This window comes from Cyclopterus lumpus, chromosome 12, assembly GCF_009769545.1.
Source record: "Cyclopterus lumpus isolate fCycLum1 chromosome 12, fCycLum1.pri, whole genome shotgun sequence".
Lineage (NCBI taxonomy): Eukaryota > Metazoa > Chordata > Actinopteri > Perciformes > Cyclopteridae > Cyclopterus > Cyclopterus lumpus.
The window spans coordinates 1,508,467-1,535,114 of NC_046977.1; the positions used below are offsets into that span (position 1 = coordinate 1,508,467).

Consider the following 26,648-nt stretch of genomic DNA (forward strand, 5'->3'; position numbering starts at 1 on the left):
AGAGGAGATAAGGAGGAGAGGAGAGGAGATAAGGAGGGAGGCGATAAGGTGGAGAGGAGATAAGGAGGAGAGGAGATAAGGAGGAGAGGCGATAAGGAGGAGAGGAGATAAGGAGGAGAGGAGAGGAGATAAGGAGGGAGGCGATAAGGTGGAGAGGAGATAAGGAGGAGAGGAGATAAGGAGGAGAGGAGAGGAGATAAGGAGGGAGGCGATAAGGAGGAGAGGAGAGGAGATAAGGAGGGAGGCAATAAGGAGGAGAGGAGATAAGGAGGAGAGGAGAGGAGATAAGGAGGGAGGCGATAAGGTGGAGAGGAGATAAGGAGGAGAGGAGATAAGGAGGAGAGGAGATAAGGAGGAGAGGAGATAAGGAGGAGAGGAGAGGAGATAAGGAGGGAGGCGATAAGGAGGAGAGGAGAGGAGATAAGGAGGGAGGCAATAAGGAGGAGAGGAGATAAGGAGGACATAAGGAGATAAGGAGGAGAGGAGAGGAGATAAGGAGGGAGGCGATAAGGAGGAGAGGAGAGGAGATAAGGAGGGAGGCAATAAGGAGGAGAGGAGATAAGGAGGAGATAAGGAGATAAGGAGGAGAGGAGAGGAGATAAGGAGGGAGGCGATAAGGAGGAGAGGAGATAAGGAGGACATAAGGAGATAAGGAGGAGAGGAGAGGAGATAAGGAGGGAGGCGATAAGGTGGAGAGGAGATAAGGAGGAGAGGAGATAAGGAGGAGAGGCGATAAGGAGGAGAGGAGATAAGGAGGGAGGCGATAAGGAGGAGAGGAGAGGAGATAAGGAGGGAGGCGATAAGGAGGAGAGGAGATAAGGAGGGAGGCGATAAGGAGGAGATGAGAGGAGATAAGGAGGGAGGAGATAAGGAGGAGAGGAGAGGAGATAAGGAGGGAGGCGATAAGGAGGAGAGGAGATAAGGAGGGAGGCAATAAGGAGGAGAGGAGATAAGGAGGAGATCGTCAAGGTAACGACTCAAAATGCCGACGGTGCAGCCTTGGACTTACGGGAGGGCCGGGAGGTCCAGAGGTACCGGTCTCTCCCTTCGGTCCGGTTTGACCCTGAGCAGGACACATGAAGAGCAATGCTTGATCTCAAAGTATTATGGGATACTTCTGAAGGGACGCAGCGTTCAGGGAGACACTTACCGATGAGCCTTTAGCTCCTTTGGGACCGGGGGGACCCTAAACACACAAACAGAGTAATCAATATGGCTACAGGGTGACGCACATGCAGCGGTGCGATACACTTGACGGGTCTTACAGGTAATCCGGGGGGGCCGAGGGGCCCGAGTGGCCCTGAGGGTCCTGAAATACCCTGAAAGGAACAGAAAGTGGAGGGTGAGAATCCTGGGGAGGAAGCGTCGGTTCCGGCTGACGCTGCGTATCGACTCCACTTACGTTGTCTCCTTTGTAACCGTGGGATCCCGGAGGACCGGGGAGACCTCGGTCCCCCTTTTCTCCCTGTTCACCTGAAGGTCCGATGAGACCGATGAGACCCGGGTGGCCCTGAGGGGGGGAGGACAACACGTCAGTGACCGGCGGACAGCGGACCTCGTCAATGTGCCGGGGAAGAGGAAGCTCACCTTTTCTCCTTTGATACCTGAGTCTCCTTTCAAGCCGGGTAAGCCGGGCGGACCCTGTGAGAGGGAGAGGTTCAGATCACACCGTGCACTTTATGTGACATCAGAGATTCAGAGGCGACTCCACTCACCATCGGTCCGGGAGGTCCATCTGGGCCCGGAGAACCAGGCAGGCCTTGCTCTCCCTGCACACAAATACAAATGGTGTTTTTAGGCCCCGCCTCCTGATACCTGCTCTGTGACCTGTTTCGGTGTGACGGAGAGGAACACTTTACTCACAACTGGGCCGGGGATGCCCCGGAGGCCTTCAGAACCGGGCTTGCCGGGCGATCCTTGAGGGCCGACGGGACCCGTCTTTCCTTGGGAACCTTCCATGCCAGACTCCCCCTTTCACACACAAACGGGATGTTTTTAGACTGTCGCTCATTTGTTTGGTGTCAATGTGCACAGAACATGTTGGCGCATCACCTTCGTGCCCTTCTCTCCTTGTCTTCCTTCAGGTCCCGTGACACCAGGGGGCCCCTATTAAATATAAAACAGATGACATATGATGACATTGTGGAATACGAAGAGCGTGTCAGCTCCTTGACGTGGATACCATTGTGCAACATGCACTTACTCTCTTCCCTGGTGGTCCGGAGGGACCCGACTCTCCGGTGGGTCCAGGAGAACCCTGGTTTGAATTTTAACCAAATGAAAGTTTACCAGTGTTCATTTTGTGATTTGAAATGTCCTCAATCATAAAAAAAGTATGTACACAACACTCACAGCTTGACCGGCCTCTCCATCATCTCCCTTGTCACCGGCGGGTCCGTCTAAGCCCTGCATGGAGAACGAAGAGAGAGAGCCTCAGTCACGCTTTATCAGACACAAAGAGCAAAGAATGGAGTTTGCACAATTCGTCCGCTCGTTGTTTTATACGTACAGCTGGACCGGGCTCTCCAGGGGGGCCCAGGTCACCGGGGAAACCACTTGGGCCCTGAAAGTCAATAAAAGTTGCGTCACTTTTTTTGTTTTGGAACAAGATTTCGGTCGAGTTCAAAGTCACAAAAGGTCGTCCTTCGTGTCGAAGGGAACGTTGCTTTATGAAAACAGACTCACTGGGCTTCCTTTGGGACCATCGTCTCCAGGGGGACCCTTAGGGCCAGGAGGACCAGCTGTACCAGCCGGACCGGACTCTCCCTTTTCTCCTCGCTCGCCTCTAGCACCCTGAAACATTACGCAGTGATGTATTAATTCTAATTCAGAGGTCCTCATCGATTGAAGTGGACCATGAAGGTAACGTCAAAGTAATATTCACAACGGCCTCAGAATCTTGTTGTCATGTAGATATATATATACACATATTTATAGTCCACCTGATCAACAATAACACTGTTCTTTCATTTGTTGCTGGTACTGGTAATTTAAAGATGAAATAAAATGAGGATAACTCACAGGTGGGCCAAGTTCTCCCTGAAGACCTGGCTCTCCGGTTTCACCAGAATCTCCCTGATGAGAGAGAGAGGGGGGGGGGCAGAGAAAGGTGAACCATGGTTCTAAACATCCCATCATTTACAGCCTCACTGTCCTGGTACCCTTGTCCCCCAAATGGGGATAGAAAGAGATCTCCATCCATCAAACACGGGCAGGTTGGGAGGAGGCGCCGCCCTCCCTGCCCTCCCTGTCCTCGCCCATACATCTTGTCTCCCTCTTATTGGATAGTTGCTGTGGACTCACCTTTACACCGGGCTCTCCGTTATTCACTGTCACATCAGCCCACAACCCTCCCAGGGACAAATGTTTGGAGGGGGGTGGGGGGGTGGGGGGGGGCGACAGTGGAGGAGAACCTGCTCGCGTTCACCTCGTGGGCCGACTCGGCGAATCCGCTGACAGCGTGGAAACCGAGAGCGTGAAAGACAGCTGCTCGTCACGGATCTGATATGAGGGATGAGGCGACGCTCGCCAGCCCCCCCCCAACCCCCCAACCCCCCCCATAACAACATGCCCGGTCAGCTAAAGAGAGGCAGAAGGACGGGCTCTCCACGGGAGACCATGGAGGAGCAAGAAGAAGACGGTCTATGGACTGGACCATAAATCACTACGGAGAGAAAGGGAAGCTGCTGCTGGAGCTCCAAAGTCAGCCGCTTATTAATAATGCATTTATGTCTTTGAGTATTCATTTACAATCTTTGCACTTTGTGGGGGGGAAACATGTCCATTACATTTGCTGTAAAACGTCTCATTTAAAAGGAGTCATGGAAATAGGAATGGTGAATATTATTAATGCCCCAAAAGCCTCATTCTCAGTCTTTAGACGCAGCACTCAAACAAACGGAGACTGAATCACGTATTTATTACAGGCTTCTGTTTAGCTGTCGGCCTCTCTGGAAAAATTAATCTCTACTCAAACAACCCACATCTAGGGAGACGTGGCACTCGGTGCTTTCTGGAGCGGCACCAGAGCTGCCATCTGGAAGCTCCAAATAATAAATAAATAAATAAAAAGGCTGTCGCACGATGAATACTTGGTCCATTTGAGGGAATTCATTTCAGCTGGATTCCCATGATGCACCACTTCACGAGCCAGAGGCCGGCCGGTGCACGACTGTACGCCACCGCTCCGCATCAGCACCATGCTCCTTTTTCAGTTGAAATTATGCTTCAAGGGACAAGTAATTCATCATTTCTGTGTAATTATGTGCTCAGAATAGTAGTCAAATACCCAGCGTGTCGACATGAAGCACAATAAAATATGCTTTGACAGTCTGTGTTTGTTTACTGAAGGGATTATGATGTATATTTACCTTATTGCTTGCAGGACAGATATAATTAGTTTAAAATGAAAGCATAACTCAAATGAGTTTTGGAGATGTCTGTGTATTAATAACCTCAGCTGCAGCACTCAAGGTGTGAAGAAGAGAGGTTTACCTTTTCTCCAACTGAACCAGGGTTTCCAATGCCGCCTGGAGGTCCCTGAGGGCCATCGGCTCCTGGGGGTCCTGAGGGGCCTCTTGGACCAGGGGGGCCGGGTGGACCCTACACGGAGAGAGGATCCGGTTTACTAAACACGTATTGCAATGTATTGAATGGTTTTATTTTTTTAATTTATAAATATATATATGTATAAACACAGTTCCTTATATATATATTATATATCATATATATACAAATATATATCTATATATTATTTTAAATGTATATATACTGTATATATATATATATATATATATATATACAAATAAATATATTTTTAAAATGTATTTATAAATATATATATGTATAAACACAGTTCCTTATATAAATATATACAAATATATATATATTTATATTTAATTCTTTTATTGTATTTATTTAGTTATTTATATATATATGTACAAACACAGTTCCTTATATATATATATATATATACAAATATATATATTTTTAAAATGTATTTATTTATATATATGTATAAACACAGTTCCTTATATATATATAAATATACAAATATATATATATATATATATATATATTTTTTTAATTTTATTTTAATTATTTATATATATATACAGATATATATATATATTTTTTTTTTATTTATTTATATATATGTACAAACATAGTTCCTTATATATACTTACCATTTGACCAACGTCTCCAGTTTCACCTTTCTCACCAGGTGGACCAGGTAAGCCCTGTGGAGTGAGCACAGGTTCATCCATTAGTGCCTCTGTGCTTCTTCATGACAACATGTGATCGTAGCTCATGACTACGCACCTGCAGCCCGACTGGACCTAGAGGTCCGGGGAACCCCCTCAACCCTTCATCTCCCTTCTGGCCGAACAGACCCTGCTGACCTCTGGGACCGGGCTCGCCATCTGCACCCTGCACAACGCGGCAGATGGAAAAAAGGGGGCGGGGTCACAATCAGGAGACACGCAGCTCGGTGGGTGGTGCTGTCGGTAGACGAGGCGTCAAAGGACCTGAACACCCAGAGCAGACTAGACTAGACTTACAGCGGGACCGGGTGCTCCGACGGGCCCTTGAGGGCCGGTGGGACCAGGTGGACCCTGCAGAGGAGAAGGGAACACATCGGAGGGTCAGTCAACTCAAGAGTGTCAACAAACAAACGCATTGACAGTAAGAATGGATCAGACTCAAAGCTTCCGGAGGTAAACAAACATGAACAACATGTATTTACGACTTACATGTTCTCCTTTGTCCCCCTTGCCTCCTTTTTGGCCCGGTTCTCCAAGCTCTCCCTGTGGAACCACATGAGCACAGCGTGAAACAGAGAGAATACCAATCATAATGTTCAATTACCATCAAACAATCTGTGTTCATGGACAGCCCAATGACATCCAGCCGTCTCTGACAAACAGAGTTAACCACTTGAGAGGGGGGAGGGGCTTAAGTTACTGGTGCTACTAGCAGCCACAATGGGTCCCATCTCAACCTGAGAGTGAGGAACCTTGCACCATTCTTTCAAAGTTAATATCTGTGCAGAACCCCAAGGCTTTGCTTTTGATGAAGGCCTTGGAGTGGACCTTCTAATGAGAACGGGTCTGAATGAGTGTGAACATCAGCTCGAGATTATCCTGCGAGGGTCTTCCTGCAAATGTGCTGAGAGCGGATGAGGAGTTGTTCTGCATACTAAAGGTTCCCCTTCACAACATGTCCTCCCTAAAGGTTCCCCTTCACGCAACATGTCCTCCCTCTCCTCCGTGTGCTGGTAGAGGAGGAGGAGCTTCTCCTCTCTAAAGATCCGTTAATCAAACTGTCAGACTGATTCCCCTCAGAGCGTTTAAGGTCGCGGGGAAGGAGACCAGAGGATGCATGAGTGTGTGTGCATGAGTGTGTGTGCATTACAGTCTGTGCACGTGTGTGTGCGCGAGTCTGTGTGCATGAGTGTGTGTGCATGAGTGTGTGTGCACAAGTCTGTGTGCATGAGTGTATGTGCATGAGTGTGTGTGCATTACGGTCTGTGCATGATTGTATGTGCATGAGTGTGTGTGCATGAGTGTGTGTGCATGAGTGTGTGTGCATGAGTGTGTGTGCATGAGTGTGTGTGCATTACGGTCTGTGCATGATTGTATGTGCATGAGTGTGTGTGCATGAGTGTGTGTGCATGATTGTATGTGCATGAGTGTGTGTGCATGAGTGTGTGTGCATTACGGTCTGTGCATGATTGTATGTGCATGAGTGTGTGTGCATTACGATATGTGCATGTGTGTGTGCATGAGTGTGTGTGCACGAGTCTGTGTGCATGAGTTTGTGTGCACAAGTCTGTGTGCACGAGTCTGTGTGCACGAGTTTGTGTGCACGAGTGTGTGTGCACGAGTGTGTGTGCACGAGTGTGTGTGCATGAGTGTGTGTGAGGGCTCATGAAAAGCAACCCACCTTGTCTCCGTCCTCCCCAGGTGGTCCGGGAGGTCCTCCAGGTCCCGGCAGACCCACAGGGCCCTGAATCCCGTCTCTTCCAGCTGGGCCTTGAGGTCCTTTCTCTCCCTGAAATGAATTGTGTCAGCCGTGCTTAAATCTGTGATATTCGTATATATTTAGCTTCAGTACGTCGTGGAGCTCTTACCGGTCCACCTTTCTCTCCAGAAGGGCCCGGAGGTCCCTGGGGGCCAGAACGTCCGGGGAGACCTGTAGGTCCGGCTGAGCCGGCAGGACCACGCTCACCAGGAGAACCCTGCAGAGAAATCAAGTGTTAAAACTGAAACACTGAAAGAAAAACCACAACACCATCAGTCACACGTGTTAATATACGATGTGAAAGCCTGAAACGGAGGATGCAGTGTACTCACAGCAGGGCCAGGCGGTCCGTGAGGTCCTTCACTCCCTTTCAAGCCGTGCGCCCCCTGAAATGAAGAAATGAAGGCTTCAGAAAACAAACACATCTGTTGGGGAAGCACACCTGGAAAACCTCCTCTAGTCCCCCAAGTGGGGAGCCGCTGGGCAGAGCGGTTATTAACTGAAACTGGACAGAGACGTTATTAACTGAAACTGGACAGAGACGTTATTTACTGAAACTGGGGAGAGATGTTATTTACTGAAACTGGACAGAGACGTTATTTACTGAAACTGGGGAGAGACGTTATTTACTGAAACTGGACAGAGACGTTATTTACTGAAACTGGACAGAGACGTTATTTACTGAAACTGGACAGAGACGTTATTTACTGAAACTGGACAGAGACGTTATTTACTGAAACTGGACAGAGACGTTATTTATTGAAACTGGACAGAGACGTTATTTACTGAAACTGGACAGAGACGTTATTTACTGAAACTGGGGAGAGACGTTATTTACTGAAACTGGACAGAGACGTTATTTACTGAAACTGGACAGAGACGTTATTTATTGAAACTGGACAGAGACGTTATTAACTGAAACTGGACAGAGACGTTATTTACTGAAACTGGACAGAGACGTTATTTACTGAAACTGGGGAGAGCGGTTATTTACTGAAACTGGACAGAGACGTTATTTATTGAAACTGGACAGAGACGTTATTTACTGAAACTGGACAGAGACGTTATTTACTGAAACTGGACAGAGACGTTATTTACTGAAACTGGACAGAGACGTTATTTACTGAAACTGGGCAGAGACGTTATTTACTGAAACTGGACAGAGACGTTATTTACTGAAACTGGACAGAGACGTTATTTACTGAAACTGGACAGAGACGTTATTTACTGAAACTGGACAGAGACGTTATTTATTGAAACTGGACAGAGACGTTATTTATTGAAACTGGGCAGAGACGTTATTTACTGAAACTGGACAGAGACGTTATTCACTGAAACTGGACAGAGACGTTATTCACTGAAACTGGGCAGAGGAACAGGTGCGTCGGATCGTTTCTGCCATTTGTTTTCTCTCTAACAGGAATTAGTGTGAATTGCATAACGAGCACAACATGACTTTGTCAAGTTAGAATATAATAAAGAAAAGATTTAAACCAAACAGCCGGGAGCGCGTTGTCCTCTTCTGAAGCCCACTCAGGGACCAGAGACGCATTATGCAATAAGCAAGCTGTGAGAGGGAACACTAACCACAGGGCCAGGCAGGCCTCTCTCTCCCGGGAACCCTCTTGGCCCTGGAGGGCCGTCCTTACCTGCTGGGCCAGCAGGACCGAAGTCACCCTGCGGGTCAAAGCACAGCAGTGTGAGGGTGGTGCATGACCCACATTACACTGAAGAACATATTTAATAATAATACAATCTTAAATTCACCTTGGCTCCTTCTTTCCCTGCAGCTCCCGGTAGACCCTGCTCACCAGGTGGGCCTGGGGGTCCAGGGTGACCTCGATCTCCCATTGGTCCAGTTTCACCTGTTGGTCCCTACAATAAAAAACGCATTTTATATATACATATATAAATATAATCCCGGACACGACAGCTATGAGACCCAGTTGCGGAGGAGGTGTGAAGAGGACTGTGAGCACCGTCAGCAGTTCTACTATTACGCAACACGCCGTGGAGAAGCGGAGCATTCGCTGTGTAGGAGGCCTACTAGTCATTAAGGCCACGTACAGGTCTGATATCATCAACACGCTCAGCTGGCATTAGCAGAGCAGTGTGTGTGTGTGTGTGTGTGTGTGTGTGTGTGTGTGTGTGTGTGCATAATGCACCAAGAGCCCGTCGCTAATATGAAAGAGGATAAAGAACACGTATGTCATGGCTGGTGAGATATCGGTATGAGGATAAATGCTTTCTGGTACTTTACTGGAGTGTAACTTATTAAAACATATTGAGATACATTATTTGTTAGATGTGTCTCGGCACAGAAGAAAACAATCAATATGTTGGAGGGACCAGCTGACTGGGACTCACCTGAGGTCCGACCACGCCGGGGGGGCCAGGAGGACCAGTCTTGCCTTGGAATCCCTGTTTATGAGACAAAGCACACGGGTACGTTACCACATAAGTGACATGCAGAGCTGAGGAACCACACAAAGAGCTGAGGAACCACACAAAGAGCTGAGGAACCACACAAAGAGCTGAGGAACCACACAAAGAGCTGAGGAACTACACAAAGAGCTGAGGAACCACACAAAGACCTGAGGAACCACACAAAGACCTGAGGAACCACACAAAGACCTGAGGAACCACACAAAGACCTGAGGAACTACACAAAGAGCTGAGGAACCACACAAAGACCTGAGGAACTACACAAAGACCTGGGGAACCACACAAAGACCTGGGGAACCACACAAAGAGCTGAGGAACTACACAAAGAGCTGAGGAACTACACAAAGAGCTGAGGAACCACACAAAGACCTGGGGAACCACACAAAGAGCTGAGGAACCAGACTCGTTCACTCACGGTCTCTCCTCTCTGTCCAGGGTGTCCGGGCAGTCCGTCTTTCCCTGAAGGACCCTGAGAAATGCATATCAATATATTAATGTCAGTGTCAAGAAAAGGCACGATGGGTTTATCTCCACAGGTGTGTGTGTGTGTGTGTAAACTCACAGGAGGTCCCTTTGGTCCTGGGAAACCTGTTGGTCCCTGAGGGCCTGGCAGACCCTGAAAACCCACAACGAAAGATCCCGGTCAGTAAATGTCTCTTTTGACGTGCTCTGAGAATTTAACAATGAGTGGTGGACACGTACCCTCTCGCCGAGCGGTCCTGGAGGGCCGTCGTTTCCTGAGTTACCCTGAAGAGACAAAGTGAGGAGTGAGCGGTGGACTCGTACCACAAAAAGACCACGAGAAAGAAATGTTCGTAAATAAGCATTATTATTATTATCAACCTTCGGTCCGGCTTTCCCCGTCGGTCCCCTCGGTCCTCTCTCTCCTCGAGGGCCCTTGAAGGGGAAAAAAGACAAAACGTGATTTTAAATTCATTAGAAAGCGTCCGAAGACACATTGGAGACCTTGAAGGTCTTGAATATCCTCGTTGGTTCCCCCTCAGGGGAGACCTGGTTCAACCTCCATCTCTTTCAAGATGGCCGTCTGCACACGAGCTGCTGAGTAAGACTCACCGTTGGTCCTCTCTGTCCGCGGGGGCCAGACTTTCCTGCTGTTCCCTGTGGACACACACACACACACACACACACACACACACACACACACACACACACACACACACACACACGTTGGTCAAAAGGAGTCGCCCCAGAGGAAGAAGGCCTTTAATGGCGACAGACGGTCACGTTTTCAAACAGATTTAGGAGCTCTGAGATGATCTTATCAGGAATTATGAATTACCTTTGATCGTATCTTATTCATCACCTTCTAAGAATATGACACTTTAATAAACAGAAGGATTTTAAAGCGATATTACTATTGCAGTGGCTTTTTTACAATGAACTCCTTAGTGGGACTATCGTTCCCTTCTGTCTCAATAAACCTTTTGTGAGGAGGAAAAGCTCCATGAACCACCGTGATAAAGACCGTCGCTTGAAACACAGAAAACAATGCTCTCACTGGGTGAGAAGAACAACAAGAACAACAACAAGAAGAACAACAAGAGGAACAAGAAGAACAACAAGAAGAAGAACAACAAGAAGAAGAACAACAAGAGGAACAAGAAGAACAACAAGAGGAACAAGAGGAACAAGAAGAACAAGAACAACAACAAGAGGAACAAGAGGAACAAGAAGAACAACAAGAACAAGAGGAACAAGAAGAACAACAAGAGGAACAAGAAGAACAACAAGAACAACAAGAAGAACATCAAGAAGAACAACAAGAACAACAAGAAGAACAACAAGAAGAACAACAAGAAGAACAACAACAAGAGGAACAAGAGGAACAAGAAGAACAAGAACAACAACAAGAGGAACAAGAAGAACAACAAGAACAACAACAAGAACAACAAGAGGAACAAGAAGAACAACAAGAACAACAAGAACAACAACAAGAGGAACAAGAGGAACAAGAAGAACAACAAGAGGAACAAGAAGAACAACAAGAACAACAAGAAGAACAACAAGAAGAAGAACAACAAGAGGAACAAGAACAACAAGAACAACAACAAGAACAACAAGAAGAAGAACAACAAGAGGAACAAGAAGAACAACAAGAACAACAAGAACAACAAGAACAACAAGAAGAAGAAGAACAACAACAACAACAACAACAACAAAAAGAAGAACAAGAAGAAGAAGAACAAAAAAGAACAAGAACAACAAGAAGAACAAGAACACCAAGAAGAAGATCAACAAGAAGAAGAAGAACAACAACGACAACAACAACAACAAGAAGAACAACAACAAGAAGAACAACAAGAAGAAGAAGAACAACAACAACAACAACAACAACAACAAAAAAGAACAAGAACAACAAGAAGAACAAGAACACCAAGAAGAAGATCAACAAGAAGAAGAAGAACAACAACAACAACAACAACAACAACAACAACAACAACAAAAAGAACAAGAAGAAGAAGAAGCCTATCCAACATACCCGAGTTCCTTTCTCTCCATTGGCGCCTGGGAAACCTTGGAAACCTTGAGATCCCTGTGAGAGGAAGAGAGCAATTAATCATTTAATGAGAGCCAGACCTTAAATATGATATCCCCTGTTCATCCCCGAGCGTATTAAGAGCAACAGGAGATGTTTTATTGTTGTCACACGAGGAGCTGAGACATTTCCAGGTCTCTGATCGGGAGCTGCCACTAAAGGATGAGCCACCATGTTCACATGCACACGTATGAGCGCGTACCTTGGGTCCTTGTCTTCCTGGGTATCCAGGCAACCCGGGGACTCCGAGTTTACCCTGTTGATGAGAAAAGACCCGTTAGACCCATTAGACCCGTTAGACCCGTTAGACCCATTAGACCCGTTAGACCCATTAGACCCAACGGTCCCAAAGGATTATGAAATGTAGCTCCTTCTTTCTGGTCAATTCTTCATTACCTGGCGACCCCTAGTATTAATCTTTAGTATTAATCTTTATGCAAGGGATATGTTGCATTGTAATGGGTTATCGGTAATGCAGACCATAATAGAATCAACAGTAGAGTTGATCTCCGATGAGCATCTTTCCAGCCTAAATGCAATGCGAGGCGTTAGCACCTCTACCGTACGGCCGTGCATGTACGCAGAGGGGCGGAGTCGTTCTAGGAAGTAGTAAAACCACATGGACGTGTGTTCGATCCCCGGAGCAGACCGCTGTCCACATCTAGAGCGCGCCCTTATCGCCATAAAGCAGATACACTTTCAGATTAAGAGCGCTTTCAGCTTTCAGGGTAGTGGACACAGCCGGTGTGATTACTGTGGAACACCAACCACAGCTGGTGTGGCCTCCGTGGTCCTCAACGGCGACTCCTGAAGGGGTCCGTGGACCACAGCTTAGCCAGCGTCGAATTGAACAGCTAAAGAATGTGTAGAAGCGCTTCATGCTGCAGGTTTGAGAGCTTTGGATCGCTGTTCAGAAAAGAGAGCCCTTAATGAGCGATCCTTCCTAGATCAAACGATGTAGGACACGTCACCTGTCACCTGTCACCTGTCACCTGTCAGCTGTGTGTGTGTGGGTTAAAGCCGGCCGAAGGAGCTCACCTTCTCACCACTCGTTCCCAGAGGACCGGCATCTCCTGGGAGACCCGATCGACCCTTTGGTCCCTCGGGACCGTCCTCTCCTCTGGGCCCCGAGGGTCCGAGCTCTCCCTGGAAAGCACAAACGTCACGTGAATTATACTTTAAAATAATTAATAAAAAACTTGTCGAGTGTATTTCCTTTCACATAAACCACAAAAGAATTAATAGAAATCAATTAGCAAAAATAAGTTTTCTTCGCTATATTTTGCTTGTGCATTTGTATTGATATCTGAATCAAAATAATAATAATAATAATTGTGGGTGTATTTAAATACATTTGTTACCAAGATCTGTGGACGTAATACTTTTACTTTATTCATTTTACAAATAAAATAAAATAGAGACATACTTAAGATTTGAGACCACGTGTTCAGGAGCATTAACAACGGCATCAAGCAAACTGCACTCAACTCACAAGCTCATCAAAGAGAACGCTTTGAATTAAGCACACACACTCACACACACACACACACTCACACACACACACTCACACACTCACACACAGTCATTTAGATTCTAGTCCACATGAGAGAGGCCTCCTCAAATCCCTGCTTTCATGTGGATCTGCTCCATCTCCAGAGGAAGAAGGTCTCTCTCTTGGGTTTGAGGGGGTTTAGAGAGCCAGTGGTTTCTGCCTCTTTTCTGTATTCAGCTCTGGGTAGCCTGGTCCGGGATGGGGGGGTTTGGGGGGTTTGATGTTTAAAACGGGTTAAAAAGAGTTATGTTTCTTGCTGTAAAAAGATGTTTCTGTACTAATTGACTTTGTAAATCCCGAATGCAGTTTGCAGGAGGAAACAGTTCCTGCACCTGTCAAAGTTTCCCTTTAAGTTAAAGTGACAGAAAAGACACACACAAACACACACACACACACACACACACACACTAACAGCTGGCAATAGGAGCAACACCTTATGTTTGCTCATTACCCACAATCCCACAGCAGTCACGTATGGGCGTATAGGCCGCTGGGGGCTAACGTGTCACGGGCTAATGGACACAGCCCATAAGCTGTGTCCATTAGGACTAACGTCTCAGGGGCTAACGTCTCAGAAGCTAACATCTCAGGGGCTAACGTCTCAGGGGCTAACACTAATGTCTCAGGGGCTAACGTCTCAGGGGCTAACACTAACTTCTCAGGGGCTAACGTCTCATGGGCTAACAGGGGCTAACACTAACGTTTCAGGGGCTAACGTCTCAGGAGCTAACACTAACATATCAGGAGCTAACGTCTCAGGAGCTAACGTCTCAGGGGGTAACGTCTCAGGGGCTAACATCTCAGGGGCTAACACTAACGTTTCAGGGGCTAACGTCTCAGGAGCTAACACTAACATATCAGGAGCTAACGTCTCAGGAGCTAACGTCTCAGGGGCTAACGTCTCATGGGCTAACAGGGGCTAACACTAACGTTTCAGGGGCTAACGTCTCAGGAGCTAACACTAACATATCAGGAGCTAACGTCTCAGGGGCTAACACTAACGTCTCAGGGGCTAACATCTCAGGGGCTAACACTAACATATCAGGAGCTAACGTCTCAGGAGCTAACGTCTCAGGAGCTAACGTCTCAGGGGCTAACGTCTCAGGAGCTAACATATCAGGAGCTAACGTCTCAGGGGGTAACGTCTCAGGGGCTAACGTCTCAGGGGCTAACGTCTCAGGGGCTAACGTCTCAGGGGCTAACGTCTCAGGGGGTAACGTCTCAGGGGCTAACACTAACATATCAGGAGCTAACGTCTCAGGGGGTAACGTCTCAGGGGCTAACACTAACGTCTCAGGAGCTAACGTCTCAGGAGCTAACGTCTCAGGGGCTAACTTCTCAGGGGGTAACGTCTCAGGGGCTAACATCTCAGGGGGTAACGTCTCAGGGGCTAACGTCTCAGGGGCTAACGTCTCAGGGGCTAACGTCTCAGGGGCTAACGTCTCAGGGGTAACGTCTCAGGGGGTAACGTCTCAGGGGCTAACGTCTCAGGGGCTAACATCTCAGGGGGTAACGTCTCAGGGGCTAACGTCTCAGGGGCTAACGTCTCAGGGGCTAACGTCTCAGGGGCTAACACTAACGTCTCAGGGGCTAACACTAACGTCTCAGGGGCTAACGTCTCAGGGGGTAACGTCTCAGGGGCTAACACTAACGTCTCAGGGGCTAACGTCTCAGGGGGTAACGTCTCAGGGGGTAACGTCTCAGGGGCTAACGTCTCAGGGGCTAACGTCTCAGGGGCTAACACTAACGTCTCAGGGGCTAACGTCTCAGGGGAGGCCGGTGTCACTGAGTTCAGGCAGAGGTCGCCCCCCCCCCCACGCCGAGAGCCCCCCCATCAGTCGTCCTCGAGCGACGGCGTAAACGAAGGAGCCTTACCCTGTCGCCCTTCAGGCCCATGTCCCCCTTGAAGCCGGGGAAGCCATCTTCTCCCTGCAAAGAGAAGGAGAGAAGGAAGGAGGTGAAGAGGAGATGGAGGACACAGAATGGAACGATACACGTGGTGAAAGCATTTGGGTAGTGTTAATCTGCGGAGGCACACTCAAAGGCGAGCACACGCACACACACACACACACACAAACACACACACACACACACAAACACACACAAACACACACACACAAACACACACAAACATACACACCTAACTCACACACACACACAGATGCAGAGGCAAGATCCCCTGTTGCCATAGAAACTCTTGATCGCCTTTTCCTCTTCTTCTTTCTCTCTCTCTTCCATACTAACATCAGTTTGACAGGATCTTTCTCTCTCGCTCACTCTCTTCCTTTCTTTCACTCTCTCACTCTCTTCCTTTCTTTCACTCTCTCTCTGTCTCTTCCTTTCTTTCACTCTCTCTCTCACTCTCTTCCTTTCTTTCACTCTCTCACTCTCTTCCTTTCTTTCACTCTCTCTCTGTCTCTTCCTTTCTTTCACTCTCTCTCTCACTCTCTTCCTTTCTTTCACTCTCTCACTCTCTTCCTTTCTTTCTCTCTCTCTGTCTCTTCCTTTCTATCACGCTCTCTGTCTCTTCCTTTCTTTCACTCACTCTCAATCTCTTCCTTTCTTTCACTCACTCAGTCTCTTCCTTTCTTTCACTCACTCTCAATCTCTTCCTTTCTTTCACTCACTCTCAGTCTCTTCCTTTCTTTCTTTCACTCTCTCTCTGTCTCTTCCTTTCTTTCTCTCACTCTCTTTCTTTCTTTCACTCTCTCTCTGTCTCTTCCTTTCTTTCACTCTCTCTGTCTCTTCCTTTCTATCACTCTCTCACTCTTCCTTTCTTTCACTCACTCTCAGTCTCTTCTTTTCTATCACTCACTCTCTCTCTCTCTTCCTTTCTTTCACTCACTCTCAGTCTCTTTCTTTCTTTCACTCACTCTCAGTCTCTTCCTTTCTTTCTTTCACTCTCTCTCTGTCTCTTCCTTTCTTTCACTCTCTCTCTGTCTCTTCCTTTCTATCACTCTCTCACTCTTCCTTTCTTTCACTCACTCTCAGTCTCTTCTTTTCTATCACTCACTCTCTCTCTCTCTTCCTTTCTTTCACGCTCTCTCAGTCTCTTCTTTCTTTCACTCTCTGTCTCTTCCTTTCTTTCACTCTCTCTCTGTCTCTTCCTTTCTTTCTGTCTCTCTGTCTCTTCCTTTCTTTCTCTCTCTCTGTCTCTTCCTTTCTTTCACTCTCTCTCTGTCTCTTCCTTTCTTTCTCTCTCTCTGTCTCTTCCTTTCTTTCTGTCTCTCTGTCTCTTCCTTTCTTTCTCTCTCTCTGTCTCTTCCTTTCTTTCACTCTCTCTCTGTCTCTTTCTTTCTTTCACTCTCTCTCTGTCTCTTCCTTTCTTTCTCTCTCTCTGTCTCTTCCTTTCTTTCTCTCTCTCTGTCTCTTCCTTTCTTTCACTCTCTCTCTGTCTCTTTCTTTCTTTCACTCTCTCTCTGTCTCTTCCTTTCTTTCTCTCTCTCTGTCTCTTCCTTTCTTTCTCTCTCTCTGTCTCTTCCTTTCTTTCTCTCTCTCTCTGTCTCTTCCTTTCTCTCTCTCTCTCTCTCAGTCCGAGTGCTCTTACCTTTCCACCCTTGTGTCCTTTCAGTCCTCGCACGCCGTCCGCTCCCTGTGACGCAACAACAGGCCGAAAGGGTCAGTGCACAATGCAATGGGTTGATTGACATGTCTGCAGACTAGAGAGTGACAGGCAAGTCCGTACAACTATATATATATATATATATATATATATATATATATATATATATATATAGTGACCCCAGTGACCTTTACGTTAGCAACGGGATGTAAGATCTGCAAAGACCACTTCCCCGTCTTAATCTGAGTATTACTGAGATGTGTTTTCCCTTCTAGACAGTTCATGCAAAAACTAAGGATTTCATTTAGTACTTTTTTTTTTTACAAAATAACACTTACTTTTTGGAAAGGCCATGGAAATAATAACATTTAAATAAGATATTAGCCCGTAACGGTCGTTAACTGCATGGCACCACGACCTGATGACATCACGAATGTATTTATTAGTGGAGGCTGATCATCTCACCTTCACGCCTCGGGGCCCCGGATAACCAATGGGTCCTTGAGGGCCAGCCGGGCCCTGGGGAGAGAGCGGTTTAGAGAGAGCTTGTAGCACACACACACACACAGTGCTAATGGTATCCACATTTATGCAAAATGTTTTATGCAAATGTATCTGAACGAGGACAAAGGGAAAAGAAACCTCGACGACGCTGGAATAAATTCAGAGAATAACTAACGCAAGCTCCAAAAAGTAAGAAATAAACCTCACCAGGTGTCCTTTCTCTCCAGAAGGCCCCTCCTTTCCGGGGTGACCCTGTGAATAATTCAGAGAAACATTATTGAATCTCATCTCGGGATAATTACAAACATAAATACTACGACACAACTGAGGGATTGGGTTGTAAAACTATGGGGGGCTGAATGGACGCGGACAATAGGAATAAGAGCCTTGAGAGTGGGGTGGTGAGCCCTAATGCACCATAGAGGCCCTACCAGCCGTTACTGGGCTCTAAAACACATTACACACAAACACATTACACACAAACTGTACACACGTTACGCAACAAAATGCACGTCTAATAAGGATGTTGGGTAGAGAAAGAGAAAGAAGACAAATGCAAGAGAATTGATCGTAGGAGGCGAAGGAGCTCGGCAACGCCTGATGGGTTTGTGTGTGATGGAGAAGGAAATAGGAGCTAGGAAGGAAAGAGGAGACGGGGAAGGAGGGAGGGTAGGAGACGGAGAGAGAGAGGATGAATAAAGATAAGTGCGTCAGCTATTTCTAATCCATAAAGCCATTAAAGGACCAGCTCTCCTCCATCTTTAATTCCTCTTCTTCACCACGACCTCATTTACATTCTACGCGTGGCTTTTTGTTTTTTTTTCTTCTTTCGCTACAGTTATTCATATTTCGCCGTTCCCTTTCTCCGGCAGGTGCAAGACGTGCGCCCGTGGGCGGTCAACACGCCCGTGTGTGAATGTGCATACACATATGTTTTCGGACAAATAATCCTCTCGGTGTTGTCGTTAAACGTTGAAATTCCACTCACTGCTTTTTGAAAGTGTTTCTTTTTCACAGTTATGAGAAAAAGAAACACAAGAGTGGAAGAATGAGAGGAGACATTTCTTCAGTTGAGTGGGATGAATGAACTCACCGGTGGACCATCAGCTCCTGGCATTCCCGGCAAGCCTGGTTTCCCCGTAGGACCCTAGAGATAGGAGACGAGGCGTGAGGACCAATGAGACGTCTTGTTTGGAGCTAAGCGCTAACGTCGACATGCTAACTTCTTCAGATAAACAATCTTTACTTAATTACAGTTCGCCTCATCAAATGCCGCACCCTTCTAATATTTCATTTGTAAATCAGGAGAAACGTGATATCTGCATTATTCATCCTCACACTGTTCAATAATAAACTGGACCCCCTCCATATAAACAGGCAAATGTGATTTAGCCGAAATTGGATTAAAATCTGTCTACAGTGCACAATGTGGGGAGGGGGGGGGGGACGGGGGACGGGGGGGGGGGGGTTGTCTTCTGCATAAATGTGTGATAAGCATTTTGGAGTTCATACAGATGAATGGGACAATTTCATGCAATTTTCATAGATTTTGGGTGTGCGTTTATTAGCATTTCATGGATGGTTTCTGTTTCTTTTCCTGTGGAGCTGCAGAAACACGGCGTGTTTCACGGGTTATTGTGATGTCCTCACCTTGTCTCCTGGAGGCCCGATGGCTCCTTGGGGCCCTGCGAGTCCCTGCAGGAAGAGGAAGTGGCAAAAAAAAGGCTCAGAACAATTTCTTTGATGGATGGAGGGGAAATCAAAACGTCAGACAACCTGTCCATCACTGACCTGGGTACCTGGGTTACCTTGCTGTCCAGGAGGTCCTGGCTCTCCTTGAGGTCCCTGACAAAAAAACAAAAAAAGAGTTAATTTTAGAAATCTCATTATGAATACTTTAAATTATTCAGTTGACTGAAACCTCCCTCGTAAAGGGAAGAGAGATGCGTTGCTCCGTGAGGTCCATTAAAGATGAAATGCTTCTCTCAACAGAGCCGACCAACAGCGCATCGCTGCATTATTACTGACTTATACCTAAACAGGCAAGTAGCACAACGTCTCGCTCGACACACACACACACACACACACTCACACACTCACACACACACACACACACACACACACAGGTATTCTCTCATTACGGCCAGGCGCTACAGGAAATGGACCTGGAGACGATGCTGGACTGCTGCAATGGGCCTAAAGAAGAATCCTCTGGTTGTACTGGTGTGTGTGTGTGGTGTGTGTGTGTGTGTGTGTGTGTGTGTGTGGGGGGGGGGGGGGGGGGGGAGCAATGTGGACAATTGCATGTCCCCGAGACGTAACTCATTACATTTCAGGGTGGAGATTTGGTTTGAGGTCCCCTAAAGGTCATGAAAACAAGACTGTGTGTGTGTGTGTGTGTGTGTGTGTGTGTAAAGATTCAAGGTTAAAATAAAAAAGAAGGACAGTGTGTGAGGTGTGTTTCTTTGGGTTTATGTGGGTTCATTGGAATCACTTCCAGCTTGACTTACGATGTTTCCTTTGGGTCCGGAGTGGCCGTCCATCCCCGTCACGCCCTGCAGCATTGGAGATGAACACCATGTTCAGCACACACACACACATAAAGGAAACTCATCTGTAATACACTGAAACGGTTCGTGTTTCACTCCGAGCTTCCTTTGCATTTCTTTGAGGCCGTGGTTTATTGTTTATGATATCTCGACACCCTGCACAGAGATACGAGTGCAGAATGAGCCGCGTGATGGATGCAGGCTGTCCGCGGTAAATGAAATCAGTTGGAACATTATTAACGTCGGGTCGAAGCTTCGCTGTCGCCGTTTGTCTGAAACGCTGAAGCTTAACTCAATAACGCGTGCTGCTCTTTGTGTACGCTGTCTGCAGTGTATCGAGTTATATTTCCCTGTGGGTGTTGCACTGCATTTTGTTTTATGAGATGGTAAAAAAAACCTGATTCTTCTCTCTTAACGGTGAATCTATTGTACCAGCATGGACATGAACAGGCGAGAGGAGGGTACGGGGGACTCACGGGGGGTCCTGGGGGTCCCTGAGGTCCTTTGGGTCCCAGCAAACCACGAGGCCCCTGGGGAGGGAAAAGAAATGAGATGTGAGAATGATATTACACACACCTGTCAGCGGCTTGATGAATTATTAAACCCTCAGGTTTCAGAATGATACTTGTGGAAACAACCTGATGTCCTTCAGGGTGTTCCACGAGTCAGGGAGAGGGAAAGGCCTTTTCCTTCATTAATTCCTCACAGCTATGCCTGTCCAACATTGCTTTACATTTATGTGCCTCACAGCTACCGTTACCTAAGAAGACCCGTTGTCCCGGCATTGTGCATGCAAACCAACGGAGCACCCCCTGGTGGACAGAATAAATCACTACAGCAGCTATGGAGGGCTTCTTTCTGTTGGTTTCTCTCTCCTCCTCCTCGGGGAATATCCTGCCTGAGAGAGTGGGAGGCTATGATAACAAGCTGCGTCTCTAACGCTCCTCTTGCTCAGAGGAACAACGAGCGAAGCCTCCTCGATAAAACCTCCATTTATGTGAACGTGAGCAGCGGCTGTGGGACGGGATGGCATCCTTTGATTGTTGGCCAACGCGGTGACACGATGACCTCTCAACCGCATCAAACTCTCAAACAACTCAAAATATCTCGTCTGGTGAGATCGAATGGTAATTAGTACGAGAGCCATCACTCACTGATTCACCGGGAAGTCCCCGGGGCCCGATCTCTCCATCATCTCCCTGGGAAAGAGAGAGAGAACGTTCAGGGTGCGGAACAGACAGATAGTAGAGTGTGTGTGTGTGTGTGTGTGTGTGTGTGTTATGAGAGAGATAATGGGAAGGCACAGAGGAAAAGGTGGATCGTGTTGCATCAGCTGTGGGTAATGAGGAGGGTGAGGTTTAGATTACAGGCCGATACAGATGTGCAGAGATAAAAACAAACAAACAAAGATATATATATATATATATACATACAACGACATACGACAAACAAAGGTGACTTTGGGAAGAGGAAGAGGAAATATGTGACTTCCTGCAGCATAGCAATAAGGATTAAAGGGTGAGGAACAAGCGTACACGAGATGCTTCTTTCAAAAGAGAGAGTTTTATTTTTTGTTACCCTTTCTCCGTCCTCTCCAGGACCCCCGTGAGGTCCAGAAGGGCCAGATTCACCCTGCAACAACAAACATGTGAGCTGTAACAGGGGCACGCGGACATGAAACACACTTTTCAAGGCAGCGCAAAAGAAAGAGAGCTCACTCTGTGTCCTTTTTCACCGGGAAGTCCGGCCAGTCCATCGAACCCTCGGTCTCCCTGGAGAGCAAGAGAGAAGACACGAGCTTTCAGAAAGGCCCGCGGTGAAGCACATTGAGACGCATTATGAACGTGGTCTGCGGGGTACCTTGGGTCCAGACTGTCCCGGCATGCCCCTGGCACCGTCGGATCCAGAGCGACCCTGGAAAGAGGACAAGTCAGGCAACAGGTCTCTGGACAGGCGAACGCACCACGAGAACACAGCCTGTGTCTTTGCTTACCCTTCTGCCGGGCTTTCCGGAGGGTCCCGAGCCACCAAAAGGTCCACGTGGTCCCTGAAACAACAACACTGAGTTTACACTCTCAAGCATTTATTAGTTTTATTTTTTTTTAACATTTGCATCTTGGAAATATTATACTTTTTAAAAGGTTGCACAAATAATGAGTTTGAATTAATCCAACACTACAATATTTTAACAATTAATTTGTATAGGTTAACACATTTTCAGATGGGGTTTTCCTTTATGTCTTTCAGAAATAAAAATAATTAAAACGTTGCACTCTGATGTCTCTCACCTGAGGGCCTGCATCTCCAGACTCTCCCTTCAGTCCTGATACACCTGGAGGACCCTGAGGGGGAAACAAAGAGAAACTTTAATGGACACCAAAACAATACAAGTTTGTATTATAACTGTTGATTCATTTTTTATTGTCTTTCATAAAGAGCTTTGGGATACATACCAGAGGGCCGGATCTGCCAGTCAAACCCATTGGACCTGTAGGGCCGCGCATAGCCAGCTGAACCCAGGAGGGAAAGGATGAGCAATAAGAGGAAAAACTAATATATATATATATATATATATATATATATATATATATATATATATATATATATATATATACGTATACGTATAACATTGGATTTAGCCATGTGTGTGTATTTATGTCTGTGTGTGTAATTGAACATTAATTATTCATGCTGGTGAGCAACGGTCGGGGTAATAAAATGTAACAATGACATGAAGAAATTAAATGTCACAATGATTATAATAGATAATAGTACAAATAATGTGTGTAGAGACAAAGAGATAAAAATAAAATAGTGAGACTTTTTTTTTTAACAAGAGCAAGTTTCGTGAATGGTGAAAAAAAATGCATGACCGTAATATTAATACAATATAATATCAGAGCGGCCTGCGTGTGTGCAGTGTTACCCGGGCCTGCTGCATGATGGCCTGCATCTGGGACTCCTGCGCTGACACGGCGGGCCCCTTCTGACCGGAGTCGCCTCCAGAGCTGAATCTGAACTGTGGAGGGAATGGCAGGTTGGTGACGCAGCAACATGAATATTTAATACTACAATCTACTCCAATATGTCTTCAATCCGACATTCCCATCTTGAAAACTCTGCCGAGCACCCGCCTCCAAGCTGTCAACACCGGCTCCTTCACACGTCGCCTCTGCTCCGAGTTATACTGACATCTGGTGGCGATGAGCCGGCATTGCACCCTGGGTGGATATCCAGGATTGTGGTGCAACGCGGGTTCTGTATCTCGGCTTTAGGCTTTTACAGCACAACAGAAACGGTGTTAAGAGGCCAGATACGAACGTCGGGAGGAGTCAGCGCCGCTGCAGCCAAGAGATGCACAACTACTTTCACAAGGATTGTGCAAATCCCACATTTTCTTTTTCTGACTCAATTAGCCGAGTTTGATTAAGAATGTGCCCTTCCCTTTGCTGTCTTAGTCATGCTGGCCGATCCGATCACTTCCATTCTTTCTCTCTCCCTCTTCCTAACTCGTCGAGCCTTGAACGAAATGTTCCGCCACATCAAGGTGTGGACGAGCGACGGGAACGACATTATTTGCTGGTGGCAGAGCACACGGGGCTCAGAAGATGAAGAGAAGATGGCGAACTCGTCGCTGGACCGGTTCAGTGCATTTCCACCCTGCTGGGTTCATGGCACCGAGCCATGAGAGTGAAGAGGAGGAACAACAATGTTTCCCATTAGCCCGGCAGCTCAGGGATCAGATTTCCAGCCGTGCTTTGGGGTTCCGGTCCAGACGGAGCTGGACTCACGGCTACCCACACAGCTCTGAGGACCCTCCCAAAACCACAAGCTCACATCTGCACAACTAATCAGATCCAACGGCGAAGTCAAACAAAGGAAGTTGACGGCGTGGCCGTGTATCTGCTTCCTGTCTACAGCCAGACGACTTCCTGGATGGAGACGCGATAGGACATCTCGGGTGTTGGCGAAAGCATGTGGCATTAGTTATTAAAACTATCCCTAAATATGCCCATTTGAGTCCATGGAGTCAAAACAACTGGGGGTTATCCAAGTTATTGAGCATACCACAAGGGGCTGCTAAAGCATCTGTTTACATGGCCCATCAAAGGAAACTGTAAACCACATGTCAGAGTTATTGATAACACCGAGAGGGATTGCGTCATACTTGGCTTCAAACACGGCTAAACACGGTTGTCTAGCGTTGTTTGAAGTGTCCGTAAACATGAAAACTTCCTACTTTAATCTCTCGAACACATGTCCTTCACTTACAGGCAGCATCAGCACCGTTCCAGGACTTCCTGGCAAGCCGTCGGCACCAGGAAGACCAGAGCGACCCGGAAGACCCTTTCCATGGAAAAGCACACACACGCAAAGAAAATGTGGTTAGTTTCTGCATCTTAAGAGCTTTTGGAAAAAACATCTGTGTGACGTATACAAGATTCAACACACCCTCTCTCCAGAATCTCCAGAACTGCCTGGTGGGCCAGAAGCACCTGGGGGTCCGGGGAGACCCTATGTTCAGCAAAAGATCTCATTTAACATACGTACATACATGCAGAACGCAGCACGGGGAGAACAGTCCTAAGGTTGCTGCTTCATCTTTAGCAAAGCGGTCACACATGGGAGACGCCGAGCCCGGTAGACCCAGAACCAGGACCTGCTCGGCCTCCGTGGGACCTCCATCTGCAGGGCGTCGGAATTGTCCGAGATAAATATTGAAGTCCTTCAACGTCTGGGCAAGTCCACGTCTCTTCTTCTGGGGGACGGCTTCGGCCGCTCCCTTTGCATTAGTAATCAGGTGGGGGGTTGCAGAAAAGCACTAACACTTAAATGTTCTTCTATCCTGAGACTGAGAGAATAAAAAGAGAGGAAGAGACACTTACTGATGGCCCTTCAGGCCCAGGAGGACCCTCCACGAGCATCCCCTGAAACGACACAAGCACAGACATCATCAGTCTCACGGCCACATACACCTGAGGAGCTCCATCATCTCACAGTCATATATACCTGAGGAGCTCCATCATCTCACAGTCATATATACCTGAGGAGCTCCATCATCTCACAGTCATATATACCTGAGGAGCTCCATCATCTCACGTCCACATATACCTGAGGAGCTCCATCATCTCACAGTCATATATACCTGAGGAGCTCCATCATCTCACGTCCACATATACCTGAGGAGCTCCATCATCTCACAGCCATATATACCTGAGGAGCTCCATCATCTCACGGCCATATATACCTGAGGAGCTCCATCATCTCACGTCCACATATACCTGAGGAGCTCCATCATCTCACAGTCATATATACTTGAGGAGCAGGAGCTGAAAACAGCGGCCACCTCAGTTCGCCTTGTTGCAGCTCTTTGAGGTAGTCATTAGTGTTGCGGTAACATTTAAACTTGTTGTTGTTGTTTAGTAAACACACACATTATCATAACTCACTATCAAACCCCTCAGCTGTACTCGCTACGATGTGTTCATCATGCAATCACTGCGATTGATCTCTGACGGAGCCCAGGATATGCCCTTATCTCGCCTGCAGTGTGTGTGTGTGTGTGTGTGTGTGTGTGTGTGTGTGTGTGTCCTCCACTTTCTGACTGTTTACAAGATGAAAACACACACTGGGTGGCGATGTGTACACGAAGTTTGGTCTGCGAGCATTCTTCACAAACGTTCACAAGCGGTCATCTAAGAAAGTGGACTTGAGACACACACACACCCACACACACACACACCCACACACACACACACCCACACACACACATACACACACACACACACACACACACACACACACACACACACACACACACACACACACACACACACACACACACACACACACACACTCTCTCTCCCTCTCTCTCACACAGATAAACATGAAGATACTCAGTCACAGGGATGTGTACTTAGTGGAGCTCGGTGACATTTGTTTGACGCGAAGCAGCTGCAGCCGCATGAGAGACGACGCCCTCTGCAAGCAAAGCAAAGGCAGTCGTCCTCACCTGTGAATAATGTACGAGTACCTGAGTAAAGGTTGGATGTGTCTGCCCTGTTTGCCTTGAAAGTGGTCCCCCCCCCCCCCCCCCCCCCCCCCCCCCCACCCCCCGCGTCCTCCAAATGTTTAGCTGTGAGCTCTGATGACCAGCAGCAGCTTTTAGGACTCTCGTTCAGCAGTGAGAGGGTGATTGTGTTTGGATGTGGATCATATGCATGTACTGGCAAATATAAACATCCACACACACACACACACACACACACACACACACACGTGCACAAGAGCACTGGGCCTCCATCCGTTGCTGAAGCGTGTTTGAATGGTGATACTCACAGGCTCGATAACAGCAGGCTCTCCCTTCTGTCCCTTCTCTCCTCGGGCTCCGTCGACCTGCACACCAAAACACACACAGACCGTCACCGCGACGTCCTCGTCTTCTGGACCACGTCG

The 26,648-nt window shown here is 47.2% G+C and overlaps 1 protein-coding gene across 2 annotated transcripts in view; it reads right to left on the reverse strand.

Moving 5' to 3' along the window:
• Positions 1–26,648, reverse strand: part of col5a1 (procollagen, type V, alpha 1) — a 67,245-nt gene that overhangs the window by 6,676 nt on the left and 33,921 nt on the right. For both annotated transcript variants that reach the window (XM_034547354.1, XM_034547353.1), the window contains exons 9-61: positions 26,532–26,588; positions 25,079–25,120; positions 24,645–24,707; positions 24,465–24,539; positions 23,119–23,211; positions 22,646–22,702; positions 22,481–22,534; positions 22,186–22,239; positions 22,053–22,106; positions 21,911–21,964; positions 21,771–21,824; positions 21,347–21,391; positions 20,669–20,722; positions 20,154–20,198; positions 19,435–19,488; positions 19,294–19,338; positions 18,737–18,790; positions 17,851–17,895; positions 17,605–17,658; positions 17,125–17,169; positions 15,453–15,506; positions 13,064–13,171; positions 12,228–12,281; positions 11,969–12,022; positions 10,543–10,587; positions 10,312–10,365; positions 10,171–10,215; positions 10,031–10,084; positions 9,884–9,937; positions 9,391–9,444; positions 8,791–8,898; positions 8,611–8,700; positions 7,356–7,409; positions 7,133–7,240; positions 6,946–7,053; positions 5,754–5,807; positions 5,562–5,615; positions 5,323–5,430; positions 5,187–5,240; positions 4,495–4,602; positions 3,022–3,075; positions 2,686–2,793; positions 2,510–2,563; positions 2,353–2,406; positions 2,204–2,257; positions 2,053–2,106; positions 1,864–1,971; positions 1,716–1,769; positions 1,588–1,641; positions 1,403–1,510; positions 1,266–1,319; positions 1,151–1,186; positions 1,010–1,063 (exon numbers count right to left, since the gene is read on the reverse strand). In XM_034547354.1, coding sequence (XP_034403245.1) covers positions 1,010–1,063; positions 1,151–1,186; positions 1,266–1,319; positions 1,403–1,510; positions 1,588–1,641; positions 1,716–1,769; positions 1,864–1,971; positions 2,053–2,106; positions 2,204–2,257; positions 2,353–2,406; positions 2,510–2,563; positions 2,686–2,793; positions 3,022–3,075; positions 4,495–4,602; positions 5,187–5,240; positions 5,323–5,430; positions 5,562–5,615; positions 5,754–5,807; positions 6,946–7,053; positions 7,133–7,240; positions 7,356–7,409; positions 8,611–8,700; positions 8,791–8,898; positions 9,391–9,444; positions 9,884–9,937; positions 10,031–10,084; positions 10,171–10,215; positions 10,312–10,365; positions 10,543–10,587; positions 11,969–12,022; positions 12,228–12,281; positions 13,064–13,171; positions 15,453–15,506; positions 17,125–17,169; positions 17,605–17,658; positions 17,851–17,895; positions 18,737–18,790; positions 19,294–19,338; positions 19,435–19,488; positions 20,154–20,198; positions 20,669–20,722; positions 21,347–21,391; positions 21,771–21,824; positions 21,911–21,964; positions 22,053–22,106; positions 22,186–22,239; positions 22,481–22,534; positions 22,646–22,702; positions 23,119–23,211; positions 24,465–24,539; positions 24,645–24,707; positions 25,079–25,120; positions 26,532–26,588 — 3,366 coding nt within the window. The remainder of the gene's footprint in view (positions 1–1,009; positions 1,064–1,150; positions 1,187–1,265; positions 1,320–1,402; positions 1,511–1,587; positions 1,642–1,715; positions 1,770–1,863; positions 1,972–2,052; positions 2,107–2,203; positions 2,258–2,352; positions 2,407–2,509; positions 2,564–2,685; positions 2,794–3,021; positions 3,076–4,494; positions 4,603–5,186; positions 5,241–5,322; positions 5,431–5,561; positions 5,616–5,753; positions 5,808–6,945; positions 7,054–7,132; positions 7,241–7,355; positions 7,410–8,610; positions 8,701–8,790; positions 8,899–9,390; positions 9,445–9,883; positions 9,938–10,030; positions 10,085–10,170; positions 10,216–10,311; positions 10,366–10,542; positions 10,588–11,968; positions 12,023–12,227; positions 12,282–13,063; positions 13,172–15,452; positions 15,507–17,124; positions 17,170–17,604; positions 17,659–17,850; positions 17,896–18,736; positions 18,791–19,293; positions 19,339–19,434; positions 19,489–20,153; positions 20,199–20,668; positions 20,723–21,346; positions 21,392–21,770; positions 21,825–21,910; positions 21,965–22,052; positions 22,107–22,185; positions 22,240–22,480; positions 22,535–22,645; positions 22,703–23,118; positions 23,212–24,464; positions 24,540–24,644; positions 24,708–25,078; positions 25,121–26,531; positions 26,589–26,648) is intronic.